The 18362-nt window shown below is 42.2% G+C and overlaps 1 protein-coding gene and 1 long non-coding RNA gene across 9 annotated transcripts in view; both read right to left on the reverse strand.

Annotated features, from left to right (window-relative positions):
• Positions 1–2590, reverse strand: part of LOC134878948 (uncharacterized) — a 77069-nt gene extending 74479 nt beyond the window's left edge. The window contains exon 1 of the long non-coding RNA XR_010167753.1: positions 2333–2590. This is a non-coding gene — a long non-coding RNA (uncharacterized LOC134878948). The remainder of the gene's footprint in view (positions 1–2332) is intronic.
• A 705-nt stretch (positions 2591–3295) lies between these two features.
• Positions 3296–18362, reverse strand: part of dock4b (dedicator of cytokinesis 4b) — a 105414-nt gene continuing 90347 nt past the window's right edge. For 2 of the 8 annotated variants that reach the window (XM_063905679.1, XM_063905675.1), the window contains 10 exons: positions 17524–17607; positions 16977–17096; positions 16574–16695; positions 15650–15770; positions 14250–14331; positions 13031–13140; positions 10445–10517; positions 8632–8748; positions 7879–7940; positions 3296–5553 (listed from right to left, as the gene is read on the reverse strand). In XM_063905679.1, coding sequence (XP_063761749.1) covers positions 5098–5553; positions 7879–7940; positions 8632–8748; positions 10445–10517; positions 13031–13140; positions 14250–14331; positions 15650–15770; positions 16574–16695; positions 16977–17096; positions 17524–17607 — 1347 coding nt within the window. In that variant the 3' untranslated portion in view covers positions 3296–5097. Of the gene's footprint in view, positions 5554–7878; positions 7944–8631; positions 8749–10444; positions 10518–13030; positions 13141–14249; positions 14332–15649; positions 15771–16573; positions 16696–16976; positions 17097–17523; positions 17608–18362 lie in introns of all 8 variants that reach the window. The other 6 variants (XM_063905678.1, XM_063905674.1, XM_063905677.1 and 3 more) reach the window with 5 other exon arrangements.

Here is an 18362-nt window from a genome sequence, read left to right on the forward strand (position 1 = left end):
CAAAAAAGGGGCTTTCTGATCAGATTATTCCTTTAGCACCGGTTAGTATTTCTTTCTTTTGCAGTCAAACCTAATTGGCCAAAAAATGTGATAAAGGATAACTGCTTTTAACTAAAGTTCAACACCGTGCTACACTTTCCTGGACACAGATACAGGACCACTCTGCAGTAAGAAAAACAGTACGCAGTTCCCAGAATACACATGCCTGCATTCCCTTGATCGCTTTTTGTCTCGTACTCTTCTTCAGCATTCAAAGCATTTAAAAACTAGTCGTCAACTCCTCATTCAGCTGAGGCAATCGTCTTCCTCTAAGGACAGCAGGAGTCAAGAAATTAAACTTCACTCATCGTGCTATTAAAAACAACCTGGAGTATTTGAAGCTGTCAGGTTGAAACTCCCATAAGCTGCTGAACACAACAGAGCAGATATGCGAGTGGAGCAGAGAGATAAAACACGGCATCTATTCTTACGAGTCCTCTTTGAAACTTCTCCACAGTGTGCCTCTGAGATGGAGCTTCTTTACTCCCTGCAGAGCTGCTCCAGCATCTCCTCTCCCAGGAGAGATTTGCAGAGTGAGACAAACACCTTGGCTTTCTCTGCGGCTGTATGTTCTCCAAAACTCGCCCCAGGCAACTTTAAATTAATACCTAGCACTGCCTTTCCCCTGATAATTGTGCATCATCACCCATGAATGCTACAATCCGAGGATGTTTAGTGCTTTTTTAATAGGGCTAAACTGTTCTACAGTGCTGGATATAATGAATGCTGCATCTTTTAGAGACATCTCTGCAATTACAGGGAGCTCTGCAGGTTCATAATATTTACATGTTATTACAGCGCTGTGCCTTCCAGCTACGGTTCCTTTTGTTGTAAGCAAGGAAGCTATCTGTGCTTGCTTACAACCAGGACACGCTTTGTTTGCTACCACTACAAGCAGAACACCGCTCTTCTCTCAATAATGGGCAATATGACAAGCCTGTGAAGGTTCATAAGCGACAACAATACACCAAGGCTCGCTGAATGGCAGAGGCATGTCATTCCCGTCGCTGCAATATGCGCCCTCTGTTGCAAGGAGACTGCGATGAGCCGAGAATTCATTCCTGACATGATAATTGCTGTCAAATTACAGCCGTCCACCAACAATTATGATGGCTGCTGACAGGTGAAGTGTGCTCGCCTTCCAATCACCCCGCACCGCGTGTTCGTAGGCTGGAGACTGAGGGAATACACACACACACACGCACAAACACAATTTACTATTGTTCAAGGTCCCTCGGTCAAGCAGCAGTGTTCCATTAACACACAACTGTTGTGCTGGTTGGGTTTTTTAATGCTATGAGATGAACAGGGAACTTCTCCCTTGTGTAAATGTGTCTTCTTTTATCACAAACCAGTAACTCACCAACAGCGGCTGTGCCACATGTGCACCAGAGGGAGATTTCTACAGGCTTTAAAGGCATGGCAGTGGATGCCAAAAGGATGATAGATATATGAAGAGGAGCAGATTAACAATTGGGCCAATTACATCTTTATGTAAAAGAGATTTGTGGCGGAGTCTGAATACCATCTAAACGAAAAGGACATGAAAAGGGTCGCAATTGTATGTAAACCATTGTTTGGTGTGTATAAATAGTATCTTTGGTGCAGCATAACCCAAATACTTTGAAGTGTTGTAAGAGACTATTATTTTCTGACCTGAAAGCACACGCAAGTAGACCACATTGGACATTAATTATACAGTACATGAAGGCCAAAATAATATTTCAATAACAGGACATTCCCAAATTAGACATTTTGACTAGTGCTGGAAAAGAGCACAGGTGTTCCTGATTACTTTAATGAGCGGGTGACTAAATGCTAAACTTAATGGAACTGCGCCATCATTAATTACAAATGTGCTTTTCCTACTGTGCAGGTCCAAATGTCTACTGTGAAAATTGCCCATTTGTACCTTTATGTCATAGATATTGATCTTTCTTTCTTTCCAAAAACAAGACTACAGTCACAGTGTTCATACACCAAGTCCAGCTAGCTGCTCTGAGCGACAAAGGGATGCGCAATGCTCATTTCTAGCAGGTTCGTTAGCTTATCGTGTTTGTATCTTGTCTAAATTAAAACATGTTTGGGCATTAACCAAAGTTTTGGACTATGAAAATGGAATGTCAGACCGACATAGACACGGATTTATCATAGTTTTAAGTATAGCCTACTGCTTTTTGCAAAACAATAAACTTGTCATTCATAGTTTCCCTATCAATGTATCAAGTGGCGGGTTTTTTTTCTCGCCTATTCCAAATAATTTCTACACGTTTATTATTCAATGGACACATACCTGTTGTTCTCCTGCACTTTTACTGCTTAATTCCTCGTTTGTAAGCGCTGTCAAATAGCTCTCGACCAGGTAACACACAGGAAAGCCTCTCATGTTAGCCATGTTTTCCTGAAGAACCAATTCATTTTCATTCGGTTTTATTTAACGGTTGTTTTATCAACGTTTATAAATTCAAGCTTATGTAAAAGACAGCCTTTGTCATGGGTGCTGTGGAAGGGTGGACTGGTGTCGACAATTACTATCTTATTAAAAAGAGACACTTCGTCGCCCAGAAACTTCCGCCATCAACTGCAGTTGATGACAGCACCTGCGACGGTTACCTGGTAAACAACCAATCAGATTTCAGCTGACAGCAAGACCCACGTGGCATCAAATGTGTGTCATTCTAAGCCCCGCTTCCCTGGTTTGAAGAACTAACATAACATTTGAACATCTCGTTATTTCCCTGATTTGTGTTACTTGAATAGACCCTTATCCTGTTGTTAATGATTGCTGTTGTTTTTTAAATAATTGTGATTGTGTTTTATTATGTAAGATGTCATGTTCTATGCTGTATTTGCACCATGCAATGTTACAACTGAAAATAAGTGCCCTGGAGGTTTGTAAATTACTCCTGACTCCTCTCCTAGGTGGTGGAGAGCAAGGATAGTACTACTGTAAATCTTATAATTTCAAGTATGAAGAAACCTTTCTCACTAACGAAATGTGCTTTCAAATGGTGATGGATATACAGTCATAGGGTTCCCGCCCACATTTGCTCGTCCTTCTTTAAATCACTTTCTTTCTAGAGTAGAAGTGAGCCAGAGTCAAGCTATTTGAATTAATTACTCGGGGTACATTATTTCTTGTCCTTTATAAACTCTGCAGCACCGGGATAGTGATTTGAAGTGAACATCGAACACCTGATGAAATCACACAAATACTAAGATGCCAGGTCTTATAACGTAGAAATCAGTCCAGATGTATTACATAGGGCAGTTTATTGAACTTGTAAATGTGTTAGGTGTCATTATGCATGACCTTAGTTTTTCTACACTCACAAAACCATAAAAGTTTGAACATTTATAATAATAATTTGCTGCTTCAACATTACATTCAAAGCTGTAAATTGTTATAGCTACATTTTGTTAAAAACACAATATTTACATTAATTGTAATACACAAATTGTATATTTGGCATACTTACATTAATCTCATCATATAATTTACAGGTTCTCAAGTACTGATTAATGTGAATATTTAATCTCAAAAATTCACAACAAATCAAAAAGGAAATTAACCATACAAAAATGTAACATACAAACAATACTAAAGCTAACCCCCAACCCCCCCGCCCCAAAAGATATTGGTGCACGGAATAGATTTATGCCCTCTATTTTACAAAACAATGTAAAAATGTGCTTGCAACAGAACACTTACTTCACTGCAGCAATGCATTGTGGTTGACCTGAACAACTTCATATCGTACAGTCAACTCACGTCCATCTTTTTAATCAAACACAAAGTAAATCTCAACTGTACAAATATTTGACAATGATTAGTTTGTAAATATTTCTTCAATAGAGTGTCAGTCCTTGTGTGTTTAAGGTGACGGCTGACAGTGAAGACTCTGTTCCAATTACTGCTTTGTCAAATAGAGAGGTCATGATAACAGTTATGGTCACAATCTTGTTTGTGCTTGTCTCGTGTTACAGTTTAATTTGGACTTTTGGGTAAAAATGTGAATTCTTTCTTAATAAAGTATTTTTCCAATTGTGTTGATTTCAGACCCCAGTTAAAAAAAAGTTTCTTTACACCACATTGTACATTTTCCTTTGGCACAATACTTGGTAACCCCACCTAAAGATCTGTTGTCATGTACATCATGCAGGAGGGATAGGGTGTGTTCACATAAATTGCAATGGTCAAAAGGCAAAGCATGCAAATGCAACAGTTTTTCCTCGGTTTGGTCCTGACCCATGATTTCATTATTAATTGGGGACATTTTTGGTAAGTTTTAAACTTTTTTTCTAGAGAACAAAGGGCAGTAGAGTGGTTTGTAAAGGTGGCAACTTCCCACTGAAAACCTCTTTTGTCTTCTGATTTATATAAAACAGTGTGAAGTTAAATAAGCCTCAAAATTGTTGTTACTAAACTTTTAAAATTGCTGCTTGAAAAAGGTACTTTTGAATAGAATTAATTTTAAAAGATGGCAGCTTTTTTTCTAAAGGAATAGTAATTATTTGTACCATTGCTTACGTGGATATGACTATGGGAACACACCCGTATCTACTACACTTTACTGAAATGCATACTCGAGGTCTCTAGCACCTTTATAGCCATATAGTATACAAATGTACTGAGTCATAAAAAAAAAAAGAAAACGTGCAAGACTCACGGATAAAAGACTCTGTTTCCAATACTTAAGGCAAAAACAATTCTCATATATACCAATATACATATATTTGAGATTATTACATCTATCAAAACTGTGTTTTTCTAGTGTGTTCTGGTAAACATATGTTGCTTGGTGACCTATTATACATACTAGAGCTAAAAGTGCGGAATGACCAAGTCAAAGTCAATGCCCTCTAGTAAATACAAAAAGAAACTGTCCTTGTTTGGCAGTTTCTTCAGTCGTTCTTTTGTCTGCCTGTTAATCTGTAGGTCTTTTATTGGAGTGTAGAGCAGGAATGCCAAACTGAAGATCACAAATAAAAACAAGTGAGTGCCCAGTAGAAAAGTGCAAAATACGCCAGTGTGTTTCTTCTCCAGACCGGCCCCACCTATAGCTGGGACACCTTCCTGGGCAGAGGCCTTGGTCTGGGGACTCGAGGGTCGGAGGTTCCGTCCAGCTTCATGCTGCCTGTGCGGAGCTGGTGAGGCTTGGGTGGCAGGGCGGGGGGGTCCACCTGTGGGGGGATGGAGAGACTGTGGGGCAGCGGCACGGGCCTGCGGGGGTTGTTCCTCTCGTACACGCTGTAGGGGGGAGGCGTCTTGTTCTCTCTGCGGATGGGCTCGTCGGAGCTGCTGGAGACGGAGTTTGGCATGGTGGAGGGAGGGGCCAGCGGGTGGGGCAGGTGGTCGCCTGCAGGCAGCTCTGTGCCCGACGCCTCTGACACGCTGCAGCGACTGAGGGACGAGATGCCGCTGCTGTAGCTGCCCGAGAGCACGGGGGAGCTGGACACCAGGCTGGTGGACTGGCACTCAGTGGGCGAGGGGGTGAAGGGTGGCACTGTGGTCTGGTGGGAGAGAAACATGAAGATCAAATACTATTTCTTTGATTGTAGTAATTCACAACCTTTTTGACTTCTTACCCCTTAAAATGAATTATTATACATGTTTGTATTATCAATTTTTCAATTGAATAGATTCTAAAACGCTTATTTTTTGCAACCATTAAAGCCACGCGTTACTTGTTTCAAGATTTTCTCTGGTAACAGTAATGTGCTGCTTTTCTTCTTCTAACAGTGTCAGCAAACTCAAGCTGCAACGAACGGTTATTTTAATCATCGATCATTCTCTAATTACTTTTAATCAAATGGTCTGGTCTATAAAATGAATTGTGAAAACTGCACATAACACAGTCTGAGAGGGACAGACATATTATAAATGGTTGATGAATATAAATCCTTTTCAATCTTTATTAGATGTACAGAAAGCTATTTGCCTCAAAAGCAGAAACTAGAAAAATAAATGCTATTTTTTCCCGTGAAATAAATGGGGGATTTTCAATTCATGGAGTAGATTAAGCATTACTGAAAATGAAATCAATTGTCAAGCAGTTTTTTCTCAATACTCTGTAAGTTCTCTCTAAAGAGTGGATTTGTATTATTTTATTCTTATTATCTTTATTTTAGAGAAGTAAAAGGAACTATAATTTCCCCAAAAACACATCATTTAAAGCCTTGAAAAAAACAATATGGCATTATTGAAGAATCATGGAAAGCATGCGGCCATATTGTGCTGTCTCCAACATGTGTGCTGACACAGCCCTGCAGCAACGATAAATACTTCACCAAAGGGAGAGTCGGTGAACAGATTGAGAGGGACAGGTTTTTACACTCCATCAAGCGGCCCTGTGCACCGAGACGAAAAAACACAATATGCCCCCCTCAAAAACACCATCACTCATCAAAATGTTTTTCTAAGCAATTACACCATGCGGCCGTTATATCTGCTAAAACTTAATTGGATGTAGTCGAGTATACAATTGATCAGTAGGATTGTATTGTTCATGCTACGCGGGGCACGCATTAAGAGATGTATCCATTTGACATGCACGACTGGAGAAACCCTTTCTCACATGTGGGCCGAGCGTGATGGAAACCCATGTGTTTAATAAAGTGCCGACAAGCAGTTCCAAACTCCTGACCCAGTGCTCCAGAGAGAAGTTACCACTGAATATCGCTTCTACACTGCAGCACCATGTGTCATCTGCAAGTCCTGGGCTTTGTGGTGTGGTAATGGGCCCCCGGCTACACTGACTGTGTGTGTTCGGAGTGTGTGCCAGAACATGTGGCCTGCTGCAGGTCCACGGAGGACCCGTTTCTGGCTGTGCTCTGATGGGCAGCATGCTACCTCGCTCCAGGCCTCTTCTACTGCCATACACAAACGTGCCGACACGCACACTCGCACGAATCTGATTGACAGAGCATGCTGAGTGCTGAGCTGTCACTCAAACCTTGGTTTCCAGACTCTCACGCTCTTACACACACACACACACACTCTCCTCACATGTGAGAAGACACCGAAACGAAGCAGAGGAGCTTAGCATTGTTGCTTGTGACACAAACATGATAACAGTTAGCAGTGAGAAAGCAACTTTTTACCGGTTGTTAAAAGCTCAGTAAGCACCTGGTTAACCTTTCCTGCATGTTTTCTGCTTCTGTAAACTGGTATTAACCACAAAGATGCTTTTTAGAGACCAATCAGCGCTAGGAGACAAAGTGAGAGTAATCTGTTCAACTGCAAACAAATATTTAAATATCTTGAGGTCAGAGGTTGCCAAAAATTTAGCACATCTAAGTTTAGAGACGCTGAAGGGAACAATCAGTACAGCAGACAAGCCTGTCTCGTAGCAACAATACTAAAGGAACATTACAAATAGGGGTCAACCTTAGTTTGAGTCACTGACCAGTACATGGAGTGAAGTCGAATAAATCCACCCGTTTTTTAATCAATATTTTGGCGAGCAAGCCAGGAGCCATCCTCTCAGAGTTTGATTTAAGACTCAGTGGGTGACACTTGGAGCCTACCAGGTTTACATTTAGCTAATACGATGATAGCCCTCCAGCAACTTTCGTTTTGAGTGCTCTTTGGGAGAGCTGTGTCATAAAAAAAAAAACAGTGTAGCGGTTAGCAGCTTCACTGAACACTAATGCAAAGCTCCCAGGCCTGGGGTTGACACAGAGCGGGATAAAGACCCTGGAGCGGGCCGGTAAGATGTTAGCGGTGTAGGATAAAGTCCTCCCAAGGCTGTCGCTAAGCAAGGTCAGGCTGTCTGAGGGGAAAGAGAGAAATAAGACACTTCAAACGGACAGAGGAGGCGGGGGACAGCAACCAACCTTTTGCGGCGATCTGGAAGCGGAGACGGGAGACTGCGACCTCATGTTTTTAGCCGAGGAGCCTGCTGACAACCAGAAAAGACACAGAGGGGAAAGAAATTCAAATTAGGCAACCGTTTACTTTCCTTTCACCAGGATGACACAGCGTGAGTCATGCAAACATTCACACATAGAGCTGAGAGGGCCAGTGGCTGCCTTAAAGCATCCATGAATCAAATGTGATGTTCTGCAGGTCTGCCTTAAGCTGTTTCTACATCCAACAGCTGCTACTGCACGGTGGAATGAGGGCGAGAAGGAAAGTGTGCGTGGGGACTTCATCTGCTTATTAGTCTGTTGTGTAATCCACTATATCAGAGCGCACTCGGGAATAAGTCAAGTCTATCGCATCTGTAAATAAGTAAACAACTAAAATACAGTTTGAGTTGATGGTGGGGAAATCTGACGTTGAAAGGGAGAAAGAAGAGCCATGAATTGACTGGAATTTCAATCAAGATCGACTTCAGAGAGTCCTAAGAGACATTCAGACAAGCAAATATCAGCATTTCAAAGCCCTTTAGTACAGAAAATGTTGTTGCCATCATGTGTGTGGGTGATACTAGCAGCAGCAAGCCAGGAAACAGTAGCTGAGGGCCTCAGATTGGGGAACAAAAGTCATAGTAGGAGGAGGTGGAGGAAGCACCAGGTGTCAAAAGCCGGAGTGGAAAATTAGTACCATTCTTCATGGGAGAATTCACGCCGATCGTTCCACATTACCTGAGTACGGTGGCCTAGGAGGTACAGGAGGGCATTGCAATTTGCCCAGAGAGTCAGAGATGGATGGAGCGCCCACTTTGACACTGTCTAGGCTCCAGCTACTGAACATGGCTCTCACTTATGGCACACAGAAACATCACAAGTCACTTCAACAGGTTATGGGATCACACAGGACAACACATGGTGGGATGAATGGAAGCAGACTATCAGGGGTTGGTGATGCATTCAGAACACATGTGGTTCTCTGGAGGGAAAACCCTGGGTTCACACGAAAGGGAAGAGGGTATACATTGCCTGAGATGGAGTGGAACATAAGGTGTATTATGTAATGGCTTCTGATGAGTAACAAGATCCAACATTATCTATCCCTAAAGAGCTTTTGGTTATTTTATACAACATGTTTCTGTATTTCCCCATTTTATCTGTACTCTTGTTAGTGTGCAGGGCTGAAAATCTGGATTTTGGAGATCACACTTTAGATTTGCTAGCCTCCTTTGTTTTTGTTATCCAAAAACCTGAGCGTAACATAACTCTGGGAGACACAATTATTCGTTCTGTTTGTGAGTGAAACCGGTGCGAGGATCAATTCTGCCTCCTGTCATTAATAGAAAAAAGGAACATCGGTTTCGATAGTTGATTTTTCCTAGCTCACTTCTTATCCCAGCCCTTACCCTCGCTTGATTTTCGTTTAAGTTCAATGTGAACTATAGTCAAGTGGGCGTTGTATTTTAATACCTCTATATTTAGCATAGGAAGTCTTAATTTATGGTTGAAAGCAGAAGATGTGACAAACAACACTTTCCTGATCGCAGGTATTGTGTAAATTTTCGCACCTTACATCGTTGTCGTGTGCGTGAAGGTGTCATGTCACCATATTGTGGCAGTTCATCTATCTCTCACATGAAAAGGTGTGTGCTTATGTGGGAGTCACAAGGAAGCGCTCACATCCCCACTCTTCCCTCTTTATTTAAAGTGTCTCTTCCAATCCCTCCTAATTATTTCAAAAAGTGAGTGTGAGCATGAAAAACACCCATGTGCATTTTACACTTACGCAAAAGTTTGTAAAAAAGCAATCAAAATGTTCAATCTTTCCTTCTTTTTTCACACACGGGGGGGGTTAGCTTTCAATCTCAATTCACAGGAATACCTTCTGCCTGAAAATCATGAAATAGGCATCTCTACGCGTCTTTGCTGAGCAAAATGGCAACCAGGGAGCTCACGTGATGGATATGAATTCATACATATGAATGTCACACACGTCCATCATTGCTGCGGGAAAACTAGCTGGCATTTTATTACTTTTTCAGGATAAGGGAAGATGAAAAGCTGTGTTCTAGACAGGCTGTCTGGTTAGGAGTCGGAGGAAAATGGAGCCCAGCATCTGTGGGTGAGTATATGTGTTTGTGTATCCTGAGGAGCTAACTGAAGCAGCTGTGTGAAAACAAACAGTCACACACACTCTGCATGTCTGGATGGATGACCCCCAACGTGATAAGTGTGTGTTCTTTGAATCTGCTTGAATAATTGTCAATCATAAGAGCGGTAGAGACACCGTAATGTTTTAAAGGGGCCCTAATATGTCATTCTTTAGGTTATCTATCTTTGATGATAGTATTTTCTATGCAGGGTCCTTGCTTAAAAACTACAAAATAATACAAATAGAAAAAACCCTGCACATTTCACTTTATCATCCTTATTCCGCTGAAGCAAAATCCCTGCAAGGTGAGAGTGCATTCGGAGGGGTTAGATGTGGATATTCCTGAGCGCATGGAGGAGGAGAGTATAAAATAATAGGATAAATATAGTGTTTTACCTTTGTCTGGTGCTGAGAGGTTGGGGTCACTCCTTGGTAAAGTGGTGTCGCCTATCTGATGAGGAGCAGCTCTCTGCACACACAAGGAAGAGTCCAAATTACAGTCGAATACATACAGAGGGAAACGTGAAAGGTGAGATACTGTAGATAATTGAATAGTGGACTGTTCAAATATATATCAAAAGGTGGGATTTTCTTTGCTCAGAAATTCAATAAAATCGACAACAGATTCAGGGAAATGGTTTGGAATGACCTTTGAGTCCAACTGTGTGATATTTCTATAAGAGTGTGAGCATCCCCCCTCTTTACACACACAGGATCCATGATTCTAATAATCAATTTGTATCTAAAGCTGGAAATAATCACGAGGCCTCCTTACATCTGTAGACTTCAAACGATTATTCTGATTCAACACAAACAGGGAAAGAAAAACAGATGAACTGTGAACCGGGCGCTGCACGGTAGCTGCCCGCTGCTCCTAGTACTAGGATGGGTTAAATGCAGAGGACTAATTTCACTGTGTGTGCTCTGCTGTGTGCATGTATGTGACAATAAAGAGGGTTTCATCCTCTGATTCTTCTTCAAGAAGCTCGAGATGAGAGGCCTTGAGAAACAAACACATTATTGTCTGTTACATGGCGCCATCACTGAGGCAGGAGTGGGTGATTGCGTTACATACTGCCCTTCAGCTAAGGAAGATAACGCAATATCCTGCTCTTCTTGTTGCCGCTTGTTCTTGCCGGACTGAATGTTTTTTTGTTTCCATTTTTTCCCTCAAAATGAGGCAAAACCTGGACTGCCGCTTTTGAAACAATGCAAATCTCAGCTCATGGCACGTGTGCTCGTCCAGGAGGCATTTTTTGCGTAGGTAGGAAGTGAGGAATTCAGTTTGATACAAAGACGACCTTGATTTCTGCCCTACATTATAAAGAGCAAAGTGTGAAAGATGAATGGAGTTTTTCTTGTTCCAATTAATGCTATCACACATTTCTTAATCTGAAAAAAAGGGTCTTTGTAGATAGCTTCTTTAGAAATACCTTGCAAATAAAATAATAATGCTTGATGAAATATTTTAATGACTTTCAAAAACCCTGCCCCCAAAATTGCAGAGGAATATAATTGATTTTTTCCATGTTTTTATTGACTATTTTATAATTGAATGACATGACATTGTATGGTATTTATGCATTTGTATTAATTGTTTTATTTAATATTTGTATTAATATAATCCACTGTTAGTTATTGTTATTTATTATTATTTTTTCCCTTTGTTGAATTATAGTCATTTTGCTCGAACTTGTATCTTTATGATTTTTATTAAAAGGTAAGGTTTAGTGAGAGTTAATTTGAAAGGAAAATATAGAAATAAAAATGTGATCAGGCCAAGTGAGCACCGTTAGAAAAATGCAACCATCTGAAAGAGAAAGTGAGAGAAAGAAAACAATACTCCATTACGATCCTGAGAAAAACAACAACACCCAGGGCGGGTTTGTCCATCTGCTTACAGTGTGGACAGTGTTTTCCTCGCTCTGTATTCTCCAAGTTGCTTTATATAGAAACACAGACGGCCCTCAATGCTACAAAACCCACTAGCCTTGTCCACTGTTGCCATGGAGAAGTAGATTTGTACTGAAATCAACAACACAGCAACATGGTGTATTATATTGTTGTGTGTAAATGTATAATAAGATTTCTCCACACGGTCATCTTCAGGACTTTCCCGCAGAATTTAAAGCATGGTGTCTTGCCCAAAATGCACCTTGGGATTTGGGCTTTAGTACTGATGATCCAACCGAGTTACACGCAGTGCTTCACCTATGAGTCACATCACATTGTCTACGGAGTAAAAAGACCCGGAATAACCAGCATTTAGGCCTGAATTAGCTCCTCCTAGCTCCTATTACTCTTTATGAGGAGTGGAGAACTCAGGAATGAGTCCTAAAACCAGGAAATGAGTCAGCATTTCACCACTTTCAGTTACCTCATATAAAATCAATGTTCTTTTGGTTAAGACAAGCTAAAGAAATGTTAGTACATTAAATATATCAGTAACTACATCACTAGAATGTATTTACTTATCATAAAGCTGGCTAAATGAGACCACTCAACCTCATCACACCAAACATAAGCCGGCTTTAGCTTAGCCGTGTTGACTTGAAATAATGCAGCGATGAAGTATTTCCTTTGTAGCCTAATGTTAGCTTTCGACTTTCAATTTGCGCTTTAACAATCAGAAAGTGGAGTTAATATGTGAAAATGAAATGTTCTTTTCTGTAATATACCAAAATCCAAAGGAACAACACCATTGCTTAGGTTGAGGGACAGCTTGAGCGAAGCTAACATGCTAACTTTTGGGCCGGCCTTGAAAAAGAAATACATCATCAAAACACTGCAGTGGGTGTGTAGGAGAATCTGTGTGTGTGTGTGTGTGTGTGTGTGTGTGTGTGTGTGTGTGTGTGTGTGTGTGTGTGTGTGTGTGTGTGTGTGTGTGTGTGTGTGTGTGTGTGTGTGTGTGTGTGTGTGTGTGTGTGTGTGTGTGTGTGTGTGTGTGTGTATGTGTGTGTGTGTGTGTGTGTGTGTGTTCACCTGTGCAGGGTCCAGGGGGTTGGGGAAGATGGCGCTGACCGGTCGCTCTCTCGGCGACAGACAGGCGTTTTCTCTGGAATGCTTGTGTTTCTCTGCCATCTGGGGGGACCCTGGAATGGCAGCGTGAGGTGTTAGAGCCCTAGCACACACACTTAAACACACAAAAAAGCAAGTGTATCACATAAGGGGCCAAATAACAGCAAGGTGTTAGACTATTACCCACAAACACTGGCAATCAGGAAAGGCCAATCTCTTTTCTCCCTCCAAGACTTTCCACCATTCTTTCAGCCTCACTAGCTCTACGACATGATAAATGGCCTGCCTTCTCCACACACACACACACACACACACACACCCTCCCTCCCCTCCTCACATAGACTGGACAATTACAACACACACAGACACATGCTAAACCTTGACACAGAAACATCCGTTAACACATCCCAACACAAAAGCCCACACAAAAGCCCCCACACACACACACACGCACACGCACACGCACGCAGAACACTCGCCCTCATCTGCTGTTAGCCACTGTGTAGATCTCGATCCATTAGCGCACGTGATAGCACTCGGAAAGGCTATCATGCGAGTATGAGATACCTATCGCTGGCTCTCATTCAGATAAGACCACCAGCAATAACTCTCGGCAGGCTTTATGGGTAGACAGAGGCCACTTTTATAAGGGCGCCGCCCGCTGCTAGCTTCTAGCCAAAGGGGAGTGTATAAACTTCCATAAAATCCCTGATATCGCCATACTTTTTATGATGTAGATCAGGCAGAAAGGCGCTTCAACACGGCGAGATAATAGAAGGCTTTCACACTCCACCCCGTAGAGGAGGGGCCCGGCTTGTGCTGGACTCTTTATATCGTGTTGAGGTCCAAGAGGAATACCTCACAGCTGCAATCATCTCAGCATTTGTCTCCAGCCCATTTCATTTCTCATTTTGTATTCGCTGTAACTTCCCCATCTCTTTCCTTTTGCTCTCTTCTCCCACCCCGCGCTCCTCTCCTGCTTGTGTTTCAGGCGCTGTCGTCTAACCTTACCGACTTTATCGCAACGTTTTTCTTAAGAGAACATTGTGTCAGTGAAAGGTCAAAGGTTCAGTCCCCGTGTTCAGAGTGAGTCCAGCTGAACCTCTGTCCTCTTCCTCTGAGCTAACAGCCTACAGTGTAAGACACTGTGTAATGAGTGCTTGCCGGAGAGCTTCTGTCTCACCTCTGGCACTGGAGGGGGCTGAGCTGGTGACATTCGGCGAGGCTGAGTGGTTGGAGCTGAGGCTTGAGGTAGACGGACTGGGCTGTAGGTGGGAAGACAAAAACAGGAAAAACACATCACTGATATGAACCAGAAAATTGTGAATCATTGTCATATGTTATGCTAGAGCTGGTCAATATCATGACATAGCGTCTATATCGGGATATGACACTATATTGGATTTCATTATATCAAGTGTTGTTTTTCTTGGTCTATAAAGCTGCATTAGGTGACCTTTTTAAAACCTACCACATTGTTCTCTCCATTCTATAATTTGCTTTTACCTGCTCGGTCATTAAATCCAAGTTACTATTGATTAGGTTTTCTATGTATCCTCTAGCCCCGCTTCAGCTCAATTATTAGCATGTTATTTTTCAGTTTCAGCCGTATAAAATGTGGTGGTTTCACAGGGGGGGTTATGTTGGGTCGACAAAACGGTTAGAGCTCTATATTTCCTGTACAGACATGAGAACAAAAGGTAACCTATAAAAGAGAAGCCAATGCAGAAATACCTTGAACTTTTTCTCAACTGAAGTGTTTCTGTTGCACTTTATCTTGCTTTTAATGTTTGTTTTTGTAAAGCACTTTCAAATACCTCCTATTTAAAATCCCATTCAAATAAATTCACCTGGCATTGCCTAACCTTGTTTAACTTTGCAAAATTTCTCATATGTTCTATGAGAAAATATCCCTACTTTTGACTTGATTTATTACCTCAGTTTACATTTTCTTGTGCATTTTAGGGTCTTAAAGGCTCATTTTAAGCCTTCTTCAATATACAATCATTTGAAAATGATGATCTGATTTAAAGTAAATAGATGAAGATAAAGCAAAATTAATCCGCAATGATACCCGTTTGTAGAATCATTGTTCAGCGTACTTGATTTATATGATAAAAGCTATGAGGTTCAAAATTAATATTGTCATAGCTCCAGTCAGATCCCTGACTACAGCCCTTTTTCTCTCTTGTGTTCGTCCCTGCCTCCTGCTATCCGAGGCCTGCCAGGTGCGCCACACAGCTTGCCAGCAGTTGTCGACAGCTTTCTGAATTGGCCAAATCTAGTTTAGATTACTGCCCAACTCCAGCAAGCTGCCTGGACGGACAGAACAAAGCACTGCGTCTTTATTTGATACAATCACGACAATTTGCCTGTCCGGACAAAGCTTTCGGAATGAGAGGACAAAAGAGAGAAAGGGTCAGAGGAGAAGAAAGAAAAGAGGGCGGTTTGAAAAGTATGTCAACACACAGCACGTGAAATCTGCAGGGAGCACAAGGGCAAATGTTTTTCTTTAGGATCCTTTGTGTGGAAAGGCATGAGAGGTTCCTGCATGTGTGTATGAGGGGCAGAGAGGGACATTACCTGCATGTTGAAGACTTCATCCGAGCTCTCCGACTGCCCTGTGATGTTACTGACTTCATTGGAGGCCTGAGACGACAGAGAGGACGAGGAGTAGCGGTTCACAGCAGGGTAGCTGGGGAAACTGAGCGAAGGACAGAGAGAGGGATTACGGTCAAGGGAGACAGAGGTTTATGGGATTTAGCTTCATTGGCTTTCAGAGGTTTGACTCACCAAAAAAAAAAATTCAGGCAGGCCGGGGAGGGGGCGGGTGGGGAGACAGAAGTGGACAGAAAATGTCAGATTATAAGAAGATAATCGATGCAGCAATCACAGCATTTCATCAAATGCTTGTCTGCCAAAAGTGTGAAAGAAAGGTTAGAGAACAAACGCAGTCGTCACTGAAAAATGATTTCTGTTAAAAATAGCGCCTTGTTTTTGTGTCCCCGGAAAAGAAATCAAAACTCAAATCAAAAAGTAAAAATCGTGAAATGTCACCAGGAGACTGAGGTGTGTATGTGTGTGTGTGTGTCTGTGTCTGTGTGTGTGTGTGTGTGTGTGTGTGTGACGTGCATCCCGACCAACCCCGCTGGGATCAGACTGTGGAGGCAGAATGTCGCAGGTAGACAGAGTGGCGGGGTCAGTGAACACATCAAAAACACACACAGACACACACACACACACACACACACACACACACACAGTGCTGGCTCAGGATGAGACACAGAAATATCCCTGTGGGTGCCAGCCAGACAGCAGCCCCCCCCCCCCCTCCCGAACTTATTGTTTGCGAAGATGGGGAACGGAAGAAGGAGGCGAGTTGGGGACATGAAAAAGTTACAAGAAAAGAAAGGATGAGATCAAGACAGAAGGGGAGAGGTTTTTCCAGGTGATTTTTTTTCCATTCCTAGGAAAGAAAGACAAACATGTAAAGTAAAAGATCACCACCTCCGCCTGGCGACCCCTCTGCCTCCGTCGGGGCTGATGATGTTGGGCACCGAGTTCCTGCATGTTCGCGGGCTCCCGTTGGTGAAGTGCACTGGGCTCGCACGCACATACGCTGGGAACTCCTGATGTTGGAGAAAGAGGAAGTGCACATGATTAAATGCTTCTTCAAGCCAGCGTGAGTTATGTAAATAAAATACGCATGAATGCAGATCAAAGGTGGTGTGTATAATGAGGGGTGGCTTTCTCAACCGGGGACAAAAGGGGGTCCTTTACTCAGAACAGTCTAAACACAGCGGTGGGGGTTCTATCGTGACTAACAGCATGCACTCCCGTCAGAGGTTAAATCATTTCTGTTTGACTTGATGTTTTAATCCCTGGTTGATTTTTTTACAAAGGAGCTTACCTGTATGCCGAGGCTGGATTTCATCAGATGGAACTGGTCCACTAATTTCTTGTGGAGAGGTCTCATGTCCTGGGGGACAAACTTCTCGTGCACAGCGAGGCCATACTCCAGGATGTGTGCCTGCAAAACAAACACTGGTGTTAAAAACAACCGAGATGGGAGATAAACATGAAATAAAATGCTCTAAGTCCTTCTTCTTCCTCCTTTGCTCCAGATATGATTGCTTAAAAAATCCCTACAATTGTATAGATTCAGTGTCTTTCCACTTCACATATTTAACTAAAAATGGTGTTTTGTTTAGCCACGTTTTATGCAATATTGTATAACGTCTTAATCGGTCATACACATCTGGAAAAAATATGGGTTAACTAAGCTAATCACACCTGAGAGAGGGAGTACAACTGGACAACTTAATTGTTGTACAGGAAAACCTACAGTAATATATGCAATAAAAGTCCAGATCCTTGCACCATTTGTAACGTGTTTTTATTCATTTCCTGACATTTAAAACGACTTATTAGCACACACACTCCACGTAAATGCAGACCTGTTCGAACATGAGTTCTCTCAGCCGGCCGATCTTCTCGCCGTCCTCCGGGTGATTCATAATGTAGTCCTTCACGAAGAAGGCCTGCGTGGAGACAAAATGCACAACATCTGTTATTCACACACCGGGAGCTGGAGCGGTGGAGAAGTTTTCTGCACCGCCGTGTTACCTGAATCCCCCGCTGGGCTAACACACTGAATTACCGTCCACACATTTTGGTAAAAACCCCTGTTTAAAAGAAAACGTTCACAAACAAACTGAGCAAACAAACAAACACAGTAAACTCACATCCAGCTGAAATGGAGTGTAATGCTCAGTTGTGTGATGTTTTATAAATATGAAGTTCAGGGACCAGGAGAAAAATGATACCAAATGCTGGATCAAATGATTGATTTAAAAGCCAGTTTTCGCATAATGTAAAAAATCTTAGATCAGGTATCTTCAGAAACATCAGCCTGTTTTATTATAGGTTACAGACGGCCTTTTCTAATTGCTTTTCCAGACATTTCCTGAACAGATGAGATGCTTTTGAAATGATGATAACCCATATTTGTGGCGTCCATGCATTAAACTTCAATCCCTTTGCCGTTTACAGTGCCATCAACACTTGTGATGTGTCTACAGATTATAGCAAATCCTTTTCAATCTGCATCGGAATACACAAAGAGGAGAGAGGCGGCGCGCCGATGAAAGGCCCCGGCTCACAATCTGCTTTCAGATCTGCCACAAAAATAAGGGACTTAAAGGTAAAGGGGGAGTTCGTAAAGGAAAAACATCAGCATGGTTCCCATCCCAAGGACACGACTGTTTATCTCCAAAGAGACAGAGCCAGATGACAA

The sequence above is a fragment of the Eleginops maclovinus genome, chromosome 17 (assembly GCF_036324505.1).
Source record: "Eleginops maclovinus isolate JMC-PN-2008 ecotype Puerto Natales chromosome 17, JC_Emac_rtc_rv5, whole genome shotgun sequence".
In the NCBI taxonomy this organism is placed as follows: Eukaryota; Metazoa; Chordata; class Actinopteri; order Perciformes; family Eleginopidae; genus Eleginops; species Eleginops maclovinus.